This window comes from Nelusetta ayraudi, unplaced genomic scaffold (genome assembly GCF_046127955.1).
Source record: "Nelusetta ayraudi isolate G7.1 ecotype Tasmania unplaced genomic scaffold, CSIRO-AGI_Nayr_v1 ptg000175l, whole genome shotgun sequence".
NCBI lineage: Eukaryota > Metazoa > Chordata > Actinopteri > Tetraodontiformes > Monacanthidae > Nelusetta > Nelusetta ayraudi.
The window spans coordinates 983,136-999,433 of record NW_027466224.1 but is presented as its reverse complement, the minus strand read 5'-3'; the positions used below and the strand labels follow the sequence as shown (position 1 = coordinate 999,433).

The window sequence follows — 16,298 nt, the reverse complement described above, 5'->3', positions numbered from 1 at the left end:
ATACTCGAGGTCGGTGAGCAACATCAAATATCTGTCTGTCTGTCTGTCTGTCAGTCTGTTCAATGTGTTCCACCTACCAGTGAGGTTTCACACAGAAGTTTGCTTCCTCTGACCAGGTTCCCGATGGTGATGTGAAAGTAGGTGTTCCCACTGCTCCAGTTGGAGATCTTAGTGAAGCTGTGTGCAGTCAGTATATCCTGTTTGAAACACCCAGAGTGCAGTTCATGTTATTTCATGGCCTTATTATTAGCTCACATTCCCAGGCAAAAATTCACATTTAACACAGCGGGCGGCTGATTGCGTTTCTCCCGTTTCATAAATCAGCAAGACGAACCCACACAAACCTTTGTCTTTGGGTCAATGAGACTGACTCCATGCTTGTTGATGGCAATCAAGAGAATCTCAGGAAAGACTGGCTCCGTGGTTTGCTGAAGAACATTGAAAGAAAACAAAGAACAGGAGAAGCAAGTTACCATGTTTGAATTATAGCAAAAGTAAGACGCAAGTCAATCATTCTGTTGTTACAAATACGTTTGCATGTTCAGAACACGTTGCAGAACGAACCACCTCTGTGGTGTGGCGGTAGTGGGAGTGGTGGTGTGTTCACCTTGACTTCAAAGAAGGCCGATCCGAAGGTCGGCCACTTGTAGATGATCTTCAGAAACATCAGTTTGGCTTCCTCCCTCGATTTGCCTGACTGTTTATTGAAGTACGCCATCACAGACTGCAATCAGAACAAAAAAAATAAGATAATGAGGTCATTGACCAGCGTCTCCAGGGTTTAAACTGTTAGGAAGGAGTTATTAGTTTATAGAGACAAAGGTCAGCTAATAACCAATGAGAGACACAGGCTCTCAGGACCTAAGACACGCCCATGCCAAATTTGGGGCTTCTCGCCCATGAGGAACCCGGAAACCCTGACCCTAGTTTCAGCTAACCCTAACCCTAACCCTAGTTTCAGCCTTATCGCTAACCCTAATTCAATGCAAGTCTATGAGGGTCAAAGGTCAACTTTTCCCGAGAGACATGGGGCCACTTGCTGCTTCATCAGGAGCCCCTAAGACACGCCCACGCCAAATTTGGGGCTTTTAGCCCATGAGGAACCCTGAAACCCTAACCCTAATTTCAGCTAACCCTAACCCTAACCCTAGTTTCAGCCTTATCGCTAACCCTAATTCAATGCAAGTCTATGAGGGTCAAAGGTCAACTTTTCCCTAGAGACATGGGGCCTCTTGCTGCTTCATTGGGACCCCCTAAGACACGCCCACGCCAAATTTGGGGCTTCTAGCCCATGAGGAACCCTGAAACCCTAACCCTAATTTCAGCTAACCCTAACCCTAACCCTAGTTTCAGCCTTATCGCTAACCCTAATTCAATGCAAGTCTATGAGGGTCAAAGGTTAACTTTTTCCTAGAGACATGGGGCCTCTTGCTGTTTCATCAGGAGCCCCTAAGACACGCCCAAGCCAAATTTGGGGCTTCTAGCCCATGAGGAACCCTGAAACCCTAACCCTAATTTCAGCTAACCCTAACCCTAACCCTAGTTTCAGCCTTATCGCTAACCCTAATTCAATGCAAGTCTATGAGGTTCAAAGGTCAACTTTATCCTAGAGACATGGGGCCTCTTGCTGCTTCATCGGGACCCCCTAAGACACACCCACGCCAAATTTGGGGCTTCTAGCCCATGAGGAACCCTGAAACCCTAACCCTAACCCTAACCCTAACCCTAACCCTAGTTTCAGCCTTAACCCTATCCCTAATACCATGCAAGTAAATGGGGTCAAAGGTCAACTTTTTCCTAGAGACATGGGGCCACTTGCTGCTTCATCAGGAGCCCCTAAGATACGCCAACGCCAAATTTGGGGCTTCTAGCCTATTAGGAACCCTGAAACCCTAACCCTAATTTCAGCTAACCCTAACCCTAACCCTAGTTTCAGCCTTATCGCTAACCCTAATTCAATGCAAGTCTATGAGGTTCAAAGGTCAACTTTTTCCTAGAGACATGGGGCCTCTTGCTGCTTCATCGGGACCCCCTAAGACACGCCCACGCCAAATTTGGGGCTTCCAGCCCATGAGGAACCCTGAAACCCTAACCCTAATTTCAGCTAACCCTAACCCTAACCCTAGTTTCAGCCTTATCGCTAACCCTAATTCAATGCACGTCTGAGGGTCAAAGGTCAACTTTTTCCTAGAGACATGGGGCCTCTTGCCGCTTCATCGGGACCCCCTAAGACACGCCCACGCCAAATTTGGGGCTTCTAGCCTATTAGGAACCCTGAAACCCTAACCCTAACCCTAACCCTAGTTTCAGCCTTATCGCTAACTCTAATTCAATGCAAGTCTATGAGGTTCAAAGGTCAACTTTTTCCTAGAGACATGGGGCCTCTTGCTGCTTCATCAGGACCCCCTAAGACACGCCCACGCCAAATTTGGGGCTTCTAGCCCATGAGGAACCCTGAAACCCTAACCCTAACCCTAACCCTAGTTTCAGCCTTAACCGTATCCCTAATACCATGTAAGTAAATGGGGTCAAAGGTCAACTTTGTCCTAGAGACATGGGGCCACTTGCTGCTTCATCAGGAGCCCCTAAGACACGCCCACGCCAAATTTGGGGCTTCCAGCCCATGAGGAACCCTGAAACCCTAACCCTAATTTCAGCTAACCCTAACCCTAACCCTAGTTTCAGCCTTAACCCTATCCCTAATACCATGCAAGTAAATGGGGTCAAAGGTCAACTTTGTCCGAGAGACATGGGGCCACTTGCTGCTTCATCAGGAGCCCCTAAGACATGCCCACGCCAAATTTGGGGCTTCTAGCCCATGAGGAACCCTGAAACCCTAACCCTAACCCTAGTTTCAGCCTTAACCCTATCCCAAATACCATGCAAGTAAATGGGGTCAAAGGTCAACTTTGTCCTAGAGACATGGGGCCACTTGCTGCTTCATCAGGAGCCCCTAAGACACGCCCATGCCAAATTTGGGGCTTCTAGCCCATGAGGAACCCTGAAACCCTAACCCTAATTTCAGCTAACCCTAACCCTAACCCTAGTTTCAGCCTTAACCCTATCCCTGATACCATGCAAGTAAATGGGGTCAAAGGTCAACTTTGTCCTAGAGACATGGGGCCACTTACTGCTTCATCAGGAGCCCCTAAGACACGCCCACGCCAAATTTGGGGCTTCCAGCCCATGAGGAACCCTGAAACCCTAACCCTAATTTCAGCTAACCCTAACCCTAACCCTAGTTTCAGCCTTATCGCTAACCCTAATTCAATACAAGTCTATGAGGGTCAAAGGTCAACTTTTTCCTAGAGACATGGGGCCTCTTGCTGCTTCATCAGGAGCCCCTAAGACACGCCCACGCCAAATTTGGGGTTTCTAGCCCATGAGGAACCCTGAAACCCTAACCCTAATCCTAACCCTAGTTTCAGCCTTAACCCTATCCCTGATACCATGCAAGTAAATGGGGTCAAAGGTCAACTTTGTCCTAGAGACATGGGGCCACTTACTGCTTCATCAGGAGCCCCTAAGACACGCCCACGCCAAATTTGGGGCTTCCAGCCCATGAGGAACCCGGAAACCCTAACCCTAATTTCAGCTAACCCTAACCCTAACCCTAGTTTCAGCCTTATCGCTAACCCTAATTCAATGCAATTCTGAGGGTCAAAGGTCAACTTTTTCCTAGAGACATGGGGCCTCTTGCCGCTTCATCGGGACCCCCTAAGACACGCCCACGCCAAATTTGGGGCTTCTAGCCTATCAGGAACCCTGAAACCCTAACTCTAATTTCAGTTAACCCTAACCCTAACCCTAGTTTCAGCCTTATCGCTAACCCTAATTCAATGCAAGTCTATGAGGTTCAAAGGTCAACTTTTTCCTAGAGACATGGGGCCTCTTGCTGCTTCATCGGGACACCCTAAGACACGCCCATGCCAAATTTTGGGCTTCTAGCCCATGAGGAACCCTGAAACCCTAACCCTAACCCTAACCCTAGTTTCAGCCTTAACCCTATCCCTAATACCATGTAAGTAAATGGGGTCAAATGTCAACTTTGTCCTAGAGACATGGGGCCTCTTGCTGCTTCATCGGGACCCCCTAAGACACGCCAATGCCAAATTTGGGGCTTCTAGCCCATGAGGAACCCTGAAACCCTAACCCTAACCCTAGTTTCAGCCTTAACCCTATCCCAAATACCATGCAAGTAAATGGGGTCAAAGGTCAACTTTGACCTAGAGACATGGGGCCACTTGCTGCTTCATCAGGAGCCCCTAAGACACGCCCATGCCAAATTTGGGGCTTCTAGCCCATGAGAAACCCTGAAACCCTAACCCTAATTTCAGCTAACCCTAACCCTAACCCTAGTTTCAGCCTTAACCCTATCCCTAATACCATGTAAGTAAATGGGGTCAAATGTCAACTTTGTCCTAGAGACATGGGGCCTCTTGCTGCTTCATCGGGACCCCCTAAGACACGCCAACGCCAAATTTGGGGCTTCTAGCCCATGAGGAACCCTGAAACCCTAACCCTAACCCTAGTTTCAGCCTTAACCCTATCCCAAATACCATGCAAGTAAATGGGGTCAAAGGTCAACTTTGTCCTAGAGACATGGGGCTACTTGCTGCTTCATCAGGAGCCCCTAAGACACGCCCATGCCAAATTTGGGGCTTCTAGCCCATGAGGAACCCTGAAACCCTAACCCTAATTTCAGCTAACCCTAACCCTAACCCTAGTTTCAGCCTTAACCCTATCCCTAATACCATGTAAGTAAATGGGGTCAAATGTCAACTTTGTCCTAGAGACATGGGGCCTCTTGCTGCTTCATCGGGACCCCCTAAGACACGCCAACGCCAAATTTGGGGCTTCTAGCCCATGAGGAACCCTGAAACCCTAACCCTAACCCTAGTTTCAGCCTTAACCCTATCCCAAATACCATGCAAGTAAATGGGGTCAAAGGTCAACTTTGTCCTAGAGACATGGGGCCACTTGCTGCTTCATCAGGAGCCCCTAAGACACGCCCATGCCAAATTTGGGGCTTCTAGCCCATGAGGAACCCTGAAACCCTAACCGTAATTTCAGCTAACCCTAACCCTAACCGTAGTTTCAGCCTTAACCCTATCCCTAATACCATGCAAGTAAATGGGGTCAAAGGTCAACTTTGTCCTAGAGACATGGGGCCACTTGCTGCTTCATCAGGAGCCCCTAAGACACGCCCACGCCAAATTTGGGGCTTCCAGCCCATGAGGAACCCTGAAACCCTAACCCTAATTTCAGCTAACCCTAACCCTAACCCTAGTTTCAGCCTTATCGCTAACCCTAATTCAATACAAGTCTATGAGGGTCAAAGGTCAACTTTTTCCTAGAGACATGGGGCCTCTTGCTGCTTCATCAGGAGCCCCTAAGACACGCCCACGCCAAATTTGGGGCTTCTAGCCCATGAAGAACCCGGAAACCCTAACCCTAGTTTCAGCTAACCCTAACCCTAGTTTCAGCCTTATCGCTAACCCTAATTCAATACAAGTCTATGAGGGTCAAAGGTCAACTTTTTCCTCGAGACATGGGGCCTCTTGCTGCTTCATCGGGACCCCCTAAGACACGCCCACGCCAAATTTGGGGCTTCTAGCCCATGAGGAACTCTGAAACCCTAACCCTAATTTCAGCTAACCCTAACCCTAACCCTAGTTTCAGCCTTATCGCTAACCCTAATTCAATGCAATTCTGAGGGTCAAAGGTCAACTTTTTCCTAGAGACATGGGGCCTCTTGCCGCTTCATCGGGACCCCCTAAGACACGCCCACGCCAAATTTGGGGTTTCTAGCCTATCAGGAACCCTGAAACCCTAACTCTAATTTCAGCTAACCCTAACCCTAACCCTAGTTTCAGCCTTGTCGCTAACCCTAATTCAATGCAAGTCTATGAGGTTCAAAGGTCAACTTTTTCCTAGAGACATGGGGCCACTTGCTGCTTCATCAGGAGCCCCTAAGACACGCCCACGCCAAATTTGGGGCTTCCAGCCCATGAGGAATCCTGAAACCCTAACCCTAATTTCAGCTAACCCTAACCCTAACCCTAGTTTCAGCCTTATCGCTAACCCTAATTCAATACAAGTCTATGAGGGTCAAAGGTCAACTTTTTCCTAGAGACATGGGGCCTCTTGCTGCTTCATCAGGAGCCCCTAAGACACGCCCACGCCAAATTTGGGGCTTCTAGCCCATGAAGAACCCGGAAATCCTAACCCTAGTTTCAGCTAACCCTAACCCTAACCCTAGTTTCAGCCTTATCGCTAACCCTAATTCAATACAAGTCTATGAGGTTCAAAGGTCAACTTTTTCCTAGAGACATGGGGCCTCTTGCTGCTTCATCGGGACACCCTAAGACACGCCCACGCCAAATTTGGGGCTTCTAGCCCATGAGGAACCCTGAAACCCTAACCCTAACCCTAACCCTAGTTTCAGCCTTAACCCTATCCCTAATACCATGTAAGTAAATGGGGTCAAAGGTCAACTTTGTCCTAGAGACATGGGGCCACTTGCTGCTTCATCAGGAGCCCCGAAGACACCCCCACGCCAAATTTGGGGCTTCTAGCCCATGAAGAACCCGGAAACCCTAACCCTAATTTCAGCTAACCCTAACCCTAACCCTAGTTTCAGCCTTATCGCTAACCCTAATTCAATACAAGTCTATGAGGGTCAAAGGTCAACTTTTTCCTAGAGACATGGGGCCTCTTGCTGCTTCATCAGGAACCCCTAAGACACGCCCACGCCAAATTTGGGGCTTCTAGCCCATGAGGAACCCTGAAACCCTAACCCTAATCCTAACCCTAGTTTCAGCCTTAACCCTATCCCTAATACCATGTAAGTAAATGGGGTCAAAGGTCAACTTTGTCCTAGAGACATGGGGCCACTTGCTGCTTCATCAGGAGCCCCTAAGACACGCCCACGCCAAATTTGGGGCTTCCAGCCCATGAGGAATCCTGAAACCCTAACCCTAATTTCAGCTAACCCTAACCCTAACCCTAGTTTCAGCCTTATCGCTAACCCTAATTCAATACAAGTCTATGAGGGTCAAAGGTCAACTTTTTCCTAGAGACATGGGGCCTCTTGCTGCTTCATCGGGACCCCCTAAGACACGCCCACGCCAAATTTGGGGCTTCTAGCCCATGAGGAACTCTGAAACCCTAACCCTAATTTCAGCTAACCCTAACCCTAACCCTAGTTTCAGCCTTATCGCTAACCCTAATTCAATGCAATTCTGAGGGTCAAAGGTCAACTTTTTCCTAGAGACATGGGGCCTCTTGCCGCTTCATCGGGACCCCCTAAGACACGCCCACGCCAAATTTGGGGCTTCTAGCCTATCAGGAACCCTGAAACCCTAACTCTAATTTCAGCTAACCCTAACCCTAACCCTAGTTTCAGCCTTGTCGCTAACCCTAATTCAATGCAAGTCTATGAGGTTCAAAGGTCAACTTTTTCCTAGAGACATGGGGCCTCTTGCTGCTTCATCAGGACACCCTAAGACACGCCCACGCCAAATTTGGGGCTTCTAGCCCATGAGGAACCCTGAAACCCTAACCCTAACCCTAACCCTAGTTTCAGCCTTAACCCTATCCCTAATACCATGTAAGTAAATGGGGTCAAAGGTCAACTTTGTCCTAGAGACATGGGGCCACTTGCTGCTTCATCAGGAGCCCCGAAGACACGCCCACGCCAAATTTGGGGCTTCTAGCCCATGAAGAACCCGGAAACCCTAACCCTAATTTCAGCTAACCCTAACCCTAACCCTAGTTTCAGCCTTATCGCTAACCCTAATTCAATGCAAGTCTATGAGGGTCAAAGGTCAACTTTTTCCTAGAGACATGGGGCCTCTTGCTGCTTCATCAGGAACCCCTAAGACACGCCCACGCCAAATTTGGGGCTTCTAGCCCATGAAGAACCCGGAAAGCCTAACCCTAATTTCAGCTAACCCTAACCCTAACCCTAGTTTCAGCCTTATCGCTAACCCTAATTCAATACAAGTCTATGAGGGTCAAAGGTCAACTTTTTCCTAGAGACATGGGGCCTCTTGCTGCTTCATCGGGACCCCCTAAGACACGCCCACGCCAAATTTGGGGCTTCTAGCCCATGAGGAACTCTGAAACCCTAACCCTAATTTCAGCTAACCCTAACCCTAACCCTAGTTTCAGCCTTATCGCTAACCCTAATTCAATGCAAGTCTATGAGGTTCAAAGGTCAACTTTTTCCTAGAGACATGGGGCCTCTTGCTGCTTCATCGGGACACCCTAAGACACGCCCACGCCAAATTTGGGGCTTCTAGCCCATGAGGAACCCTGAAACCCTAACCCTAACCCTAACCCTAGTTTCAGCCTTAACCCTATCCCTAATACCATGTAAGTAAATGGGGTCAAAGGTCAACTTTGTCCTAGAGACATGGGGCCACTTGCTGCTTCATCAGGAGCCCCTAAGACACGCCCACGCCAAATTTGGGGCTTCCAGCCCATGAGGAATCCTGAAACCCTAACCCTAATTTCAGCTAACCCTAACCCTAACCCTAGTTTCAGCCTTATCGCTAACCCTAATTCAATACAAGTCTATGAGGGTCAAAGGTCAACTTTTTCCTAGAGACATGGGGCCTCTTGCTGCTTCATCGGGACCCCCTAAGACACGCCCACGCCAAATTTGGGGCTTCTAGCCCATGAGGAACTCTGAAACCCTAACCCTAATTTCAGCTAACCCTAACCCTAACCCTAGTTTCAGCCTTATCGCTAACCCTAATTCAATGCAATTCTGAGGGTCAAAGGTCAACTTTTTCCTAGAGACATGGGGCCTCTTGCCGCTTCATCGGGACCCCCTAAGACACGCCCACGCCAAATTTGGGGCTTCTAGCCTATCAGGAACCCTGAAACCCTAACTCTAATTTCAGCTAACCCTAACCCTAACCCTAGTTTCAGCCTTGTCGCTAACCCTAATTCAATGCAAGTCTATGAGGTTCAAAGGTCAACTTTTTCCTAGAGACATGGGGCCTCTTGCTGCTTCATCAGGACACCCTAAGACACGCCCACGCCAAATTTGGGGCTTCTAGCCCATGAGGAACCCTGAAACCCTAACCCTAACCCTAACCCTAGTTTCAGCCTTAACCCTATCCCTAATACCATGTAAGTAAATGGGGTCAAAGGTCAACTTTGTCCTAGAGACATGGGGCCACTTGCTGCTTCATCAGGAGCCCCGAAGACACGCCCACGCCAAATTTGGGGCTTCTAGCCCATGAAGAACCCGGAAACCCTAACCCTAATTTCAGCTAACCCTAACCCTAACCCTAGTTTCAGCCTTATCGCTAACCCTAATTCAATGCAAGTCTATGAGGGTCAAAGGTCAACTTTTTCCTAGAGACATGGGGCCTCTTGCTGCTTCATCAGGAACCCCTAAGACACGCCCACGCCAAATTTGGGGCTTCTAGCCCATGAAGAACCCGGAAAGCCTAACCCTAATTTCAGCTAACCCTAACCCTAACCCTAGTTTCAGCCTTATCGCTAACCCTAATTCAATACAAGTCTATGAGGGTCAAAGGTCAACTTTTTCCTAGAGACATGGGGCCTCTTGCTGCTTCATCGGGACCCCCTAAGACACGCCCACGCCAAATTTGGGGCTTCTAGCCCATGAGGAACTCTGAAACCCTAACCCTAATTTCAGCTAACCCTAACCCTAACCCTAGTTTCAGCCTTATCGCTAACCCTAATTCAATGCAAGTCTATGAGGTTCAAAGGTCAACTTTTTCCTAGAGACATGGGGCCTCTTGCTGCTTCATCGGGACACCCTAAGACACGCCCACGCCAAATTTGGGGCTTCTAGCCCATGAGGAACCCTGAAACCCTAACCCTAACCCTAACCCTAGTTTCAGCCTTAACCCTATCCCTAATACCATGTAAGTAAATGGGGTCAAAGGTCAACTTTGTCCTAGAGACATGGGGCCACTTGCTGCTTCATCAGGAGCCCCTAAGACACGCCCACGCCAAATTTGGGGCTTCCAGCCCATGAGGAATCCTGAAACCCTAACCCTAATTTCAGCTAACCCTAACCCTAACCCTAGTTTCAGCCTTATCGCTAACCCTAATTCAATACAAGTCTATGAGGGTCAAAGGTCAACTTTTTCCTAGAGACATGGGGCCTCTTGCTGCTTCATCAGGACACCCTAAGACACGCCCACGCCAAATTTGGGGCTTCTAGCCCATGAGGAACCCTGAAACCCTAACCCTAACCCTAACCCTAGTTTCAGCCTTAACCCTATCCCTAATACCATGTAAGTAAATGGGGTCAAAGGTCAACTTTGTCCTAGAGACATGGGGCCACTTGCTGCTTCATCAGGAGCCCCTAAGACACGCCCACGCCAAATTTGGGGCTTCCAGCCCATGAGGAATCCTGAAACCCTAACCCTAATTTCAGCTAACCCTAACCCTAACCCTAGTTTCAGCCTTATCGCTAACCCTAATTCAATACAAGTCTATGAGGGTCAAAGGTCAACTTTTTCCTAGAGACATGGGGCCTCTTGCCGCTTCATCGGGACCCCCTAAGACACGCCCACGCCAAATTTGGGGCTTCTAGCCTATCAGGAACCCTGAAACCCTAACTCTAATTTCAGCTAACCCTAACCCTAACCCTAGTTTCAGCCTTGTCGCTAACCCTAATTCAATGCAAGTCTATGAGGTTCAAAGGTCAACTTTTTCCTAGAGACATGGGGCCTCTTGCTGCTTCATCAGGACACCCTAAGACACGCCCACGCCAAATTTGGGGCTTCTAGCCCATGAGGAACCCTGAAACCCTAACCCTAACCCTAACCCTAGTTTCAGCCTTAACCCTATCCCTAATACCATGTAAGTAAATGGGGTCAAAGGTCAACTTTGTCCTAGGGACATGGGGCCCCTTGCTGCTTCATCAGGAGCCCCTAAGACACGCCCACGCCAAATTTGGGGCTTCCAGCCCATGAGGAACCCTGAAACCCTAACCCTAATTTCAGCTAACCCTAACCCTAACCCTAGTTTCAGCCTTATCGCTAACCCTAATTCAATACAAGTCTATGAGGGTCAAATGTCAACTTTTTCCTAGAGACATGGGGCCTCTTGCTGCTTCATCGGGACCCCCTAAGACACGCCCACGCCAAATTTGGGGCTTCTAGCCCATGAGGAACCCTGAAACCCTAACCCTAACCCTAACCCTAGTTTCAGCCTTAACCCTATCCCTAATACCATGTAAGTAAATGTGGTCAAAGGTCAACTTTGTCCTAGAGACATGGGGCCTCTTGCTGCTTCATCGGGACCCCCTAAGACACGCCCACGCCAAATTTGGGGCTTCTAGCCCATGAGGAACCCTGAAACCCTAACCCTAATTTCAGCTAACCCTAACCCTAACCCTAGTTTCAGCCTTATCGCTAACCCTAATTCAATGCAATTCTGAGGGTCAAAGGTCAACTTTTTCCTAGAGACATGGGGCCTCTTGCCGCTTCATCGGGACCCCCTAAGACACTTCCACGCCAAATTTGGGGCTTCTAGCCTATTAGGAACCCTGAAACCCTAACCCTAATTTCAGCTAACCCTAACCCTAACCCTAGTTTCAGCCTTATCGCTAACCCTGATTCAATGCAAGTCTATGAGGTTCAAAGGTCAACTTTTTCCTAGAGACATGGGGCCTCTTGCTGCTTCATCGGGACCCCCTAAGACACGCCCATGCCAAATTTGGGGCTTCTAGCCCATGAGGAACCCTGAAACCCTAACCCTAACCCTAACCCTAGTTTCAGCCTTAACCCTATCCCTAATACCATGTAAGTAAATGGGGTCAAAGGTCAACTTTGTCCTAGAGACATGGGGCCCCTTGCTGCTTCATCAGGAGCCCCTAAGACACGCCCACGCCAAATTTGGGGCTTCCAGCCCATGAGGAACCCTGAAACCCTAACCCTAATTTCAGCTAACCCTAACCCTAACCCTAGTTTCAGCCTTAACCCTATCCCTAATACCATGCAAGTAAATGGGGTCAAAGGTCAACTTTGTCCTAGAGACATGGGGCCACTTGCTGCTTCATCGGGACCAGAACGAGGCTTCATCCTTCTTGTGTAGCCAACACCCAGATCCCCAAGTGAGGAAAATCCAGCATTATATCCAGGATCATTTTAGCATGTGACTTCCACATACTGCATTTGGGACGGTTGCTTTTCGCTGTTTATCACGGTCATGGGACGACTGTTCTGATGGACTGGAGGCAGAGATTCCCGTGCACTAGTACAACACGCACGGCTCTCGTCAAGAAGAGAACGCAAAGAGCTCGAAGTCACGGGACAGAGAGGCGGAGCGACGTCAGGCTCAACCCCAGAACAACTATGCAACCAATATTATGTGCAGGTTTACTCTTTTCCAATCTTCTTGAGACATCTGACAGATGAGATCCTGGGGCACCAGCTCCCGGAGAATCTTGGGAATTGTAGGAAAGTGGGATTTGTCCTCCTCAAACTTGACGCGGTAGATGAGGGCTGCCAGTTGAAAAACTTCCTCTCTGGAACACTTGTGGTAGCCACGCAAGTACTTGGGAAGCTCCTGTTCAGTTCACGGAAGAAACAAACAAATCAACATGTATTTGAAAAAGTGTGTACACTAAATAAATACACCATTGAGTACGACTTTATCATTATAACAATAATAATAATAATAATAATAATGATAATAATGAGCCATCCATCCATCCATCTTCTCTACCCCCTCTCTCCAGGACCTCAGGGTCAAGGGGTTTGCTGGAGACACACACACACACACACACACACACACACACACACACACACACACACACACACACACACAGTTAGCAATTTACCTCACATGCTTGTTTTTGAACCCGTGCAGACCCGTGGACGCAGGGCCAGTGAACACATTACAATACAATGTGTGGCACAATCAACCTCTACATTGGTTTGGACTTTGTTGAGTAAAACTTTATTTGCAACGGCTAAAAATCAGGGAAGTGCCTCAGTTCCAGCATGAATGTTGACGTGACAGTGAAGTCTAAATCTCGCTTCAAGTTGCTGAGCGTGAAACTCGCTGACTAATCAACAAAATGGATTCAGCTGGGAGCAACATCTACAGCGAGGGGAAGCTGAGGCTGTTTTTTTTAAGACATTTTTCAGTTGTGGCTCTTTGAATAACGGCAGTCAGTTTCAAGACGCAACTTTTCAAAGACTTCAGACCAAAGCAATGGCTTAGCCTTGATTAGCGTTACCACCTGCTGACATTGACGGCCACATTTGACAGATAAATATAAAATAAATTCATGAAGCACTCTGACTGACACAGGGTCCATAAGATAATAATGAGGAAGATAGATAGAAACACCACCTGGTAGTAATGGAAAATGGAGTCGGCAAAAGTGTCTTTTCCTGGAAATGTGTTGGTCCACAACTTCTTCATGAAAAACACCTGATAAGTCAGAGATGGGACAACTCCTGCAAAAAGCAGCAGATGGTTTCAACATGTAAAAGTGGCTTTAAAAAAAAACCTGATGATGATTTTCAAATCAAAACAAATTCACATTTCAAAATCCAACGATTGCCACAAATTGAACTACTAGGTTTGTTGGTGTTTTGTAGTTTACACGCAACTTTGAGCAGCATCAACAAGGAATAAACATCATGCAGTCAAAGGCAAAGCTGAAGAAATATCATTTATACCTTCTGAATTGTGGATTTATGTCTTCATTAAAAACAACTAAACTAGTTCAACTTGTGTGTGTGTGTGTGTGTGGTAGACCACACATATTTTTAAAAAATAAGTTCTTGTGTGTCTGTCATATTTTAATTTCCACACAATAAATGCCAAAAAAAAGGACCTCAACCTCAAACAAGTTTTGTATGCACACATGACAGAGACAAACCGTCTTTAGCCGGTCGAGATTTTTTGATCCATTCCGTCAAATGCCTCACAAAGTCAAAGAAAAAATCTTCTTCCGGTACACTGATCACCTGCAGAGGACGTCCACACAATGAACCGAGTGCAGTTGACTCCAGCTCGACTCTAACTACTACTACTACTAATAATAATAATAATAATAATAATAATAATAATAATAATAATAATAATGATAACAACACACATGCGTGCATACACACTGAGTAACAAAACACTCTTGACCTTGTCTGTGATCTTCACAAAGAGGCTGAAGCCTTCAGCAGACTTGAGAAGCAGTCTGTTGGAGATGTTCTGGCAAAACTCCTTGGCTTTGGTGCTGGAGTCCACTTCGAAGGCCTGCAGGTTCAAGATGAAACTGTTTTGGCAGGTGACTTGTTACATATGAAATGTTGATTTAGTGTTAAATACCTCGTCTGTGTCATCGGGGAAGTACACTTTATGGAAGATCTGGGTCGTTTTATGCTGGATGGCCTCTACCTCCACCAGATGAGGGGGGTATTTCCGAGATCCATTGCTGTCACCAAAACAAGCAGTTGGAAAAAATTGTATATACAGTATATATATACCAGTATCAGGTATCAGTACCAATCCCAGGGTGGAGTACTATACTCATAAAATACGTGCATGTTAGGGTTAGGGTTAGGGTAATGTCTGCATGATTGTACATGTACTGTATGTATATGACAATTTTGTTAAATTTGTGTTTGTACTGCAGTGAAACTTAATGTGGCAGAACTAAGACAGCAGAAGGAATCCCTACCGTAGAGCCTTGTGCAGCCTTTGCATGCAGTCTCCGAAGAGAGGATGTTGTTTCCTCGACTGAAGGAAACGTTGGATGTGTGGCAACAATATCTTACTGGGAGGAAACAGACCAGTACACAACCAAAGCAGCTCCCATCCCTTCTCCTCGCTGTACCTGTGATTGCACAAGTTCAAGTGGGGTCATCATGGCACGTTGTACGTTCTATTTAGTATCTTCATGAGATTGGACAGGCTTTGCAACTTTAACAGTTTAATGATGAGAAAGGACAGAGTTGTGACATACTTGACATTGTTGTCCGTCAGCTGTTTGATGATCTGACAGTAGATTTCATCTTTGAGAGGCTCCGCCTTCAGCGCTCCTTCAAAAATCTGGTCTGTTAATTCGTTAACTAATCGTGTCCTTTTGGACGGGTAGTCGCCCATGTACTTCATCAACGGTGGGACACGAGTCAAGGCATCAACTGGATTCACTTGCACATTGTGTTGTTGTTGTCATGGCCTGGTTCTGAAGTCATGCACAGACACTATGTCAAGCATAGACAGCAGGGGCCAGCACTAAAGGACAATGAATGCTTGTATGTAAAACTGCAATGACATGCAGTACATTATTGTTAAGTTAATAAACCATAATAAGAAGACATTGTTTACAAGAACGGGAAGGAAAGAGGATATCAATGAAGGACATGCAGGCCTCCTGGGCCAGGTCCTCGTGGTTGATGACCTTCTTCAGCAGCGGCTGCTTTAATGGCTCCCTGGTGCAGCTCCACAGTTTGTCCTTCCCACGGTTCTTCGTGACCATCACTCTACTCAAGGTGTGCTTCGGAGGTGGCCTTGGCCAAAACAAACAAACAAACAAAAAAAATGCAGTCTGATTCCACATGATCCCAGTGTACATTGTAATGTGCAACATCGAGTGTGCTCCAAAAAGAACCCCAGAAATGCTCCCCGGTGTGTCTTCATTTCACCCGTGACAGTAACACAATTGCGCAGCGCAACACTTGCAAAGCTCCCACATCATTAAAAGCAAAGCTGTCCAATACAGTGAGGAAATCCTCCATCTCTATGTCGATGACACCATTTAAAGAACAAGATTCAGCTGACAACCGGCCCAGTCTTTCAAAACGCAGTGTTCCAAAGTGCAAGTGGAGCTTCAGTTCAGTTTCCGTCAATACCTGAACTCCTCACTCAACTTATCACCTATTCACTCTTCTGCTGGGCTTAACTTTGCCTTAAACAGAGCCCAGTCCTAAAGGTCTGGCTGCAGTGGCTCTACTTCACCAGCTGAGTTCAAGACTCGCGACACGAATTGACGGCTGATCTTGTCCCATCACACACGTTCATTTTCTATACAAACAGCAACCATAACAGTCAATAAACACACACTGTATGGGTGTGTGTGTGTGTGCGTGTGTGTGTACCTGAAGTAGTCATAAGAGAAATCCTCCAGTGTGTAAGGCTTCATCCTGCTGCTGTTCTCTTGCATAACAAGTTGTGCAACAGGGACAGACTCCTGCTGCTGCTTGGGTGGCATGGTCACCAACGCCTGATTGGTTGGAACCATTTCACATCAGTTCGAACCAAAGTTGAAAAAGTAAAACAAACAACAA

The 16,298-nt window shown here is 47.3% G+C and overlaps 1 protein-coding gene across 1 annotated transcript in view; it reads right to left on the bottom strand.

The window, feature by feature from the left end:
- Positions 1-16,298, bottom strand: part of LOC142881030 (unconventional myosin-VIIa-like) — a 40,170-nt gene that overhangs the window by 1,147 nt on the left and 22,725 nt on the right. The window contains exons 37-48 of the mRNA XM_076015068.1: positions 16,110-16,234; positions 15,364-15,521; positions 14,975-15,128; positions 14,690-14,845; positions 14,338-14,443; positions 14,152-14,265; positions 13,895-13,982; positions 13,360-13,466; positions 12,382-12,567; positions 608-724; positions 345-428; positions 78-197 (exon numbers count right to left, since the gene is read on the bottom strand). Of these exons, the coding sequence (XP_075871183.1) occupies positions 78-197; positions 345-428; positions 608-724; positions 12,382-12,567; positions 13,360-13,466; positions 13,895-13,982; positions 14,152-14,265; positions 14,338-14,443; positions 14,690-14,845; positions 14,975-15,128; positions 15,364-15,521; positions 16,110-16,234 (1,515 nt within the window). The remainder of the gene's footprint in view (positions 1-77; positions 198-344; positions 429-607; positions 725-12,381; positions 12,568-13,359; positions 13,467-13,894; positions 13,983-14,151; positions 14,266-14,337; positions 14,444-14,689; positions 14,846-14,974; positions 15,129-15,363; positions 15,522-16,109; positions 16,235-16,298) is intronic.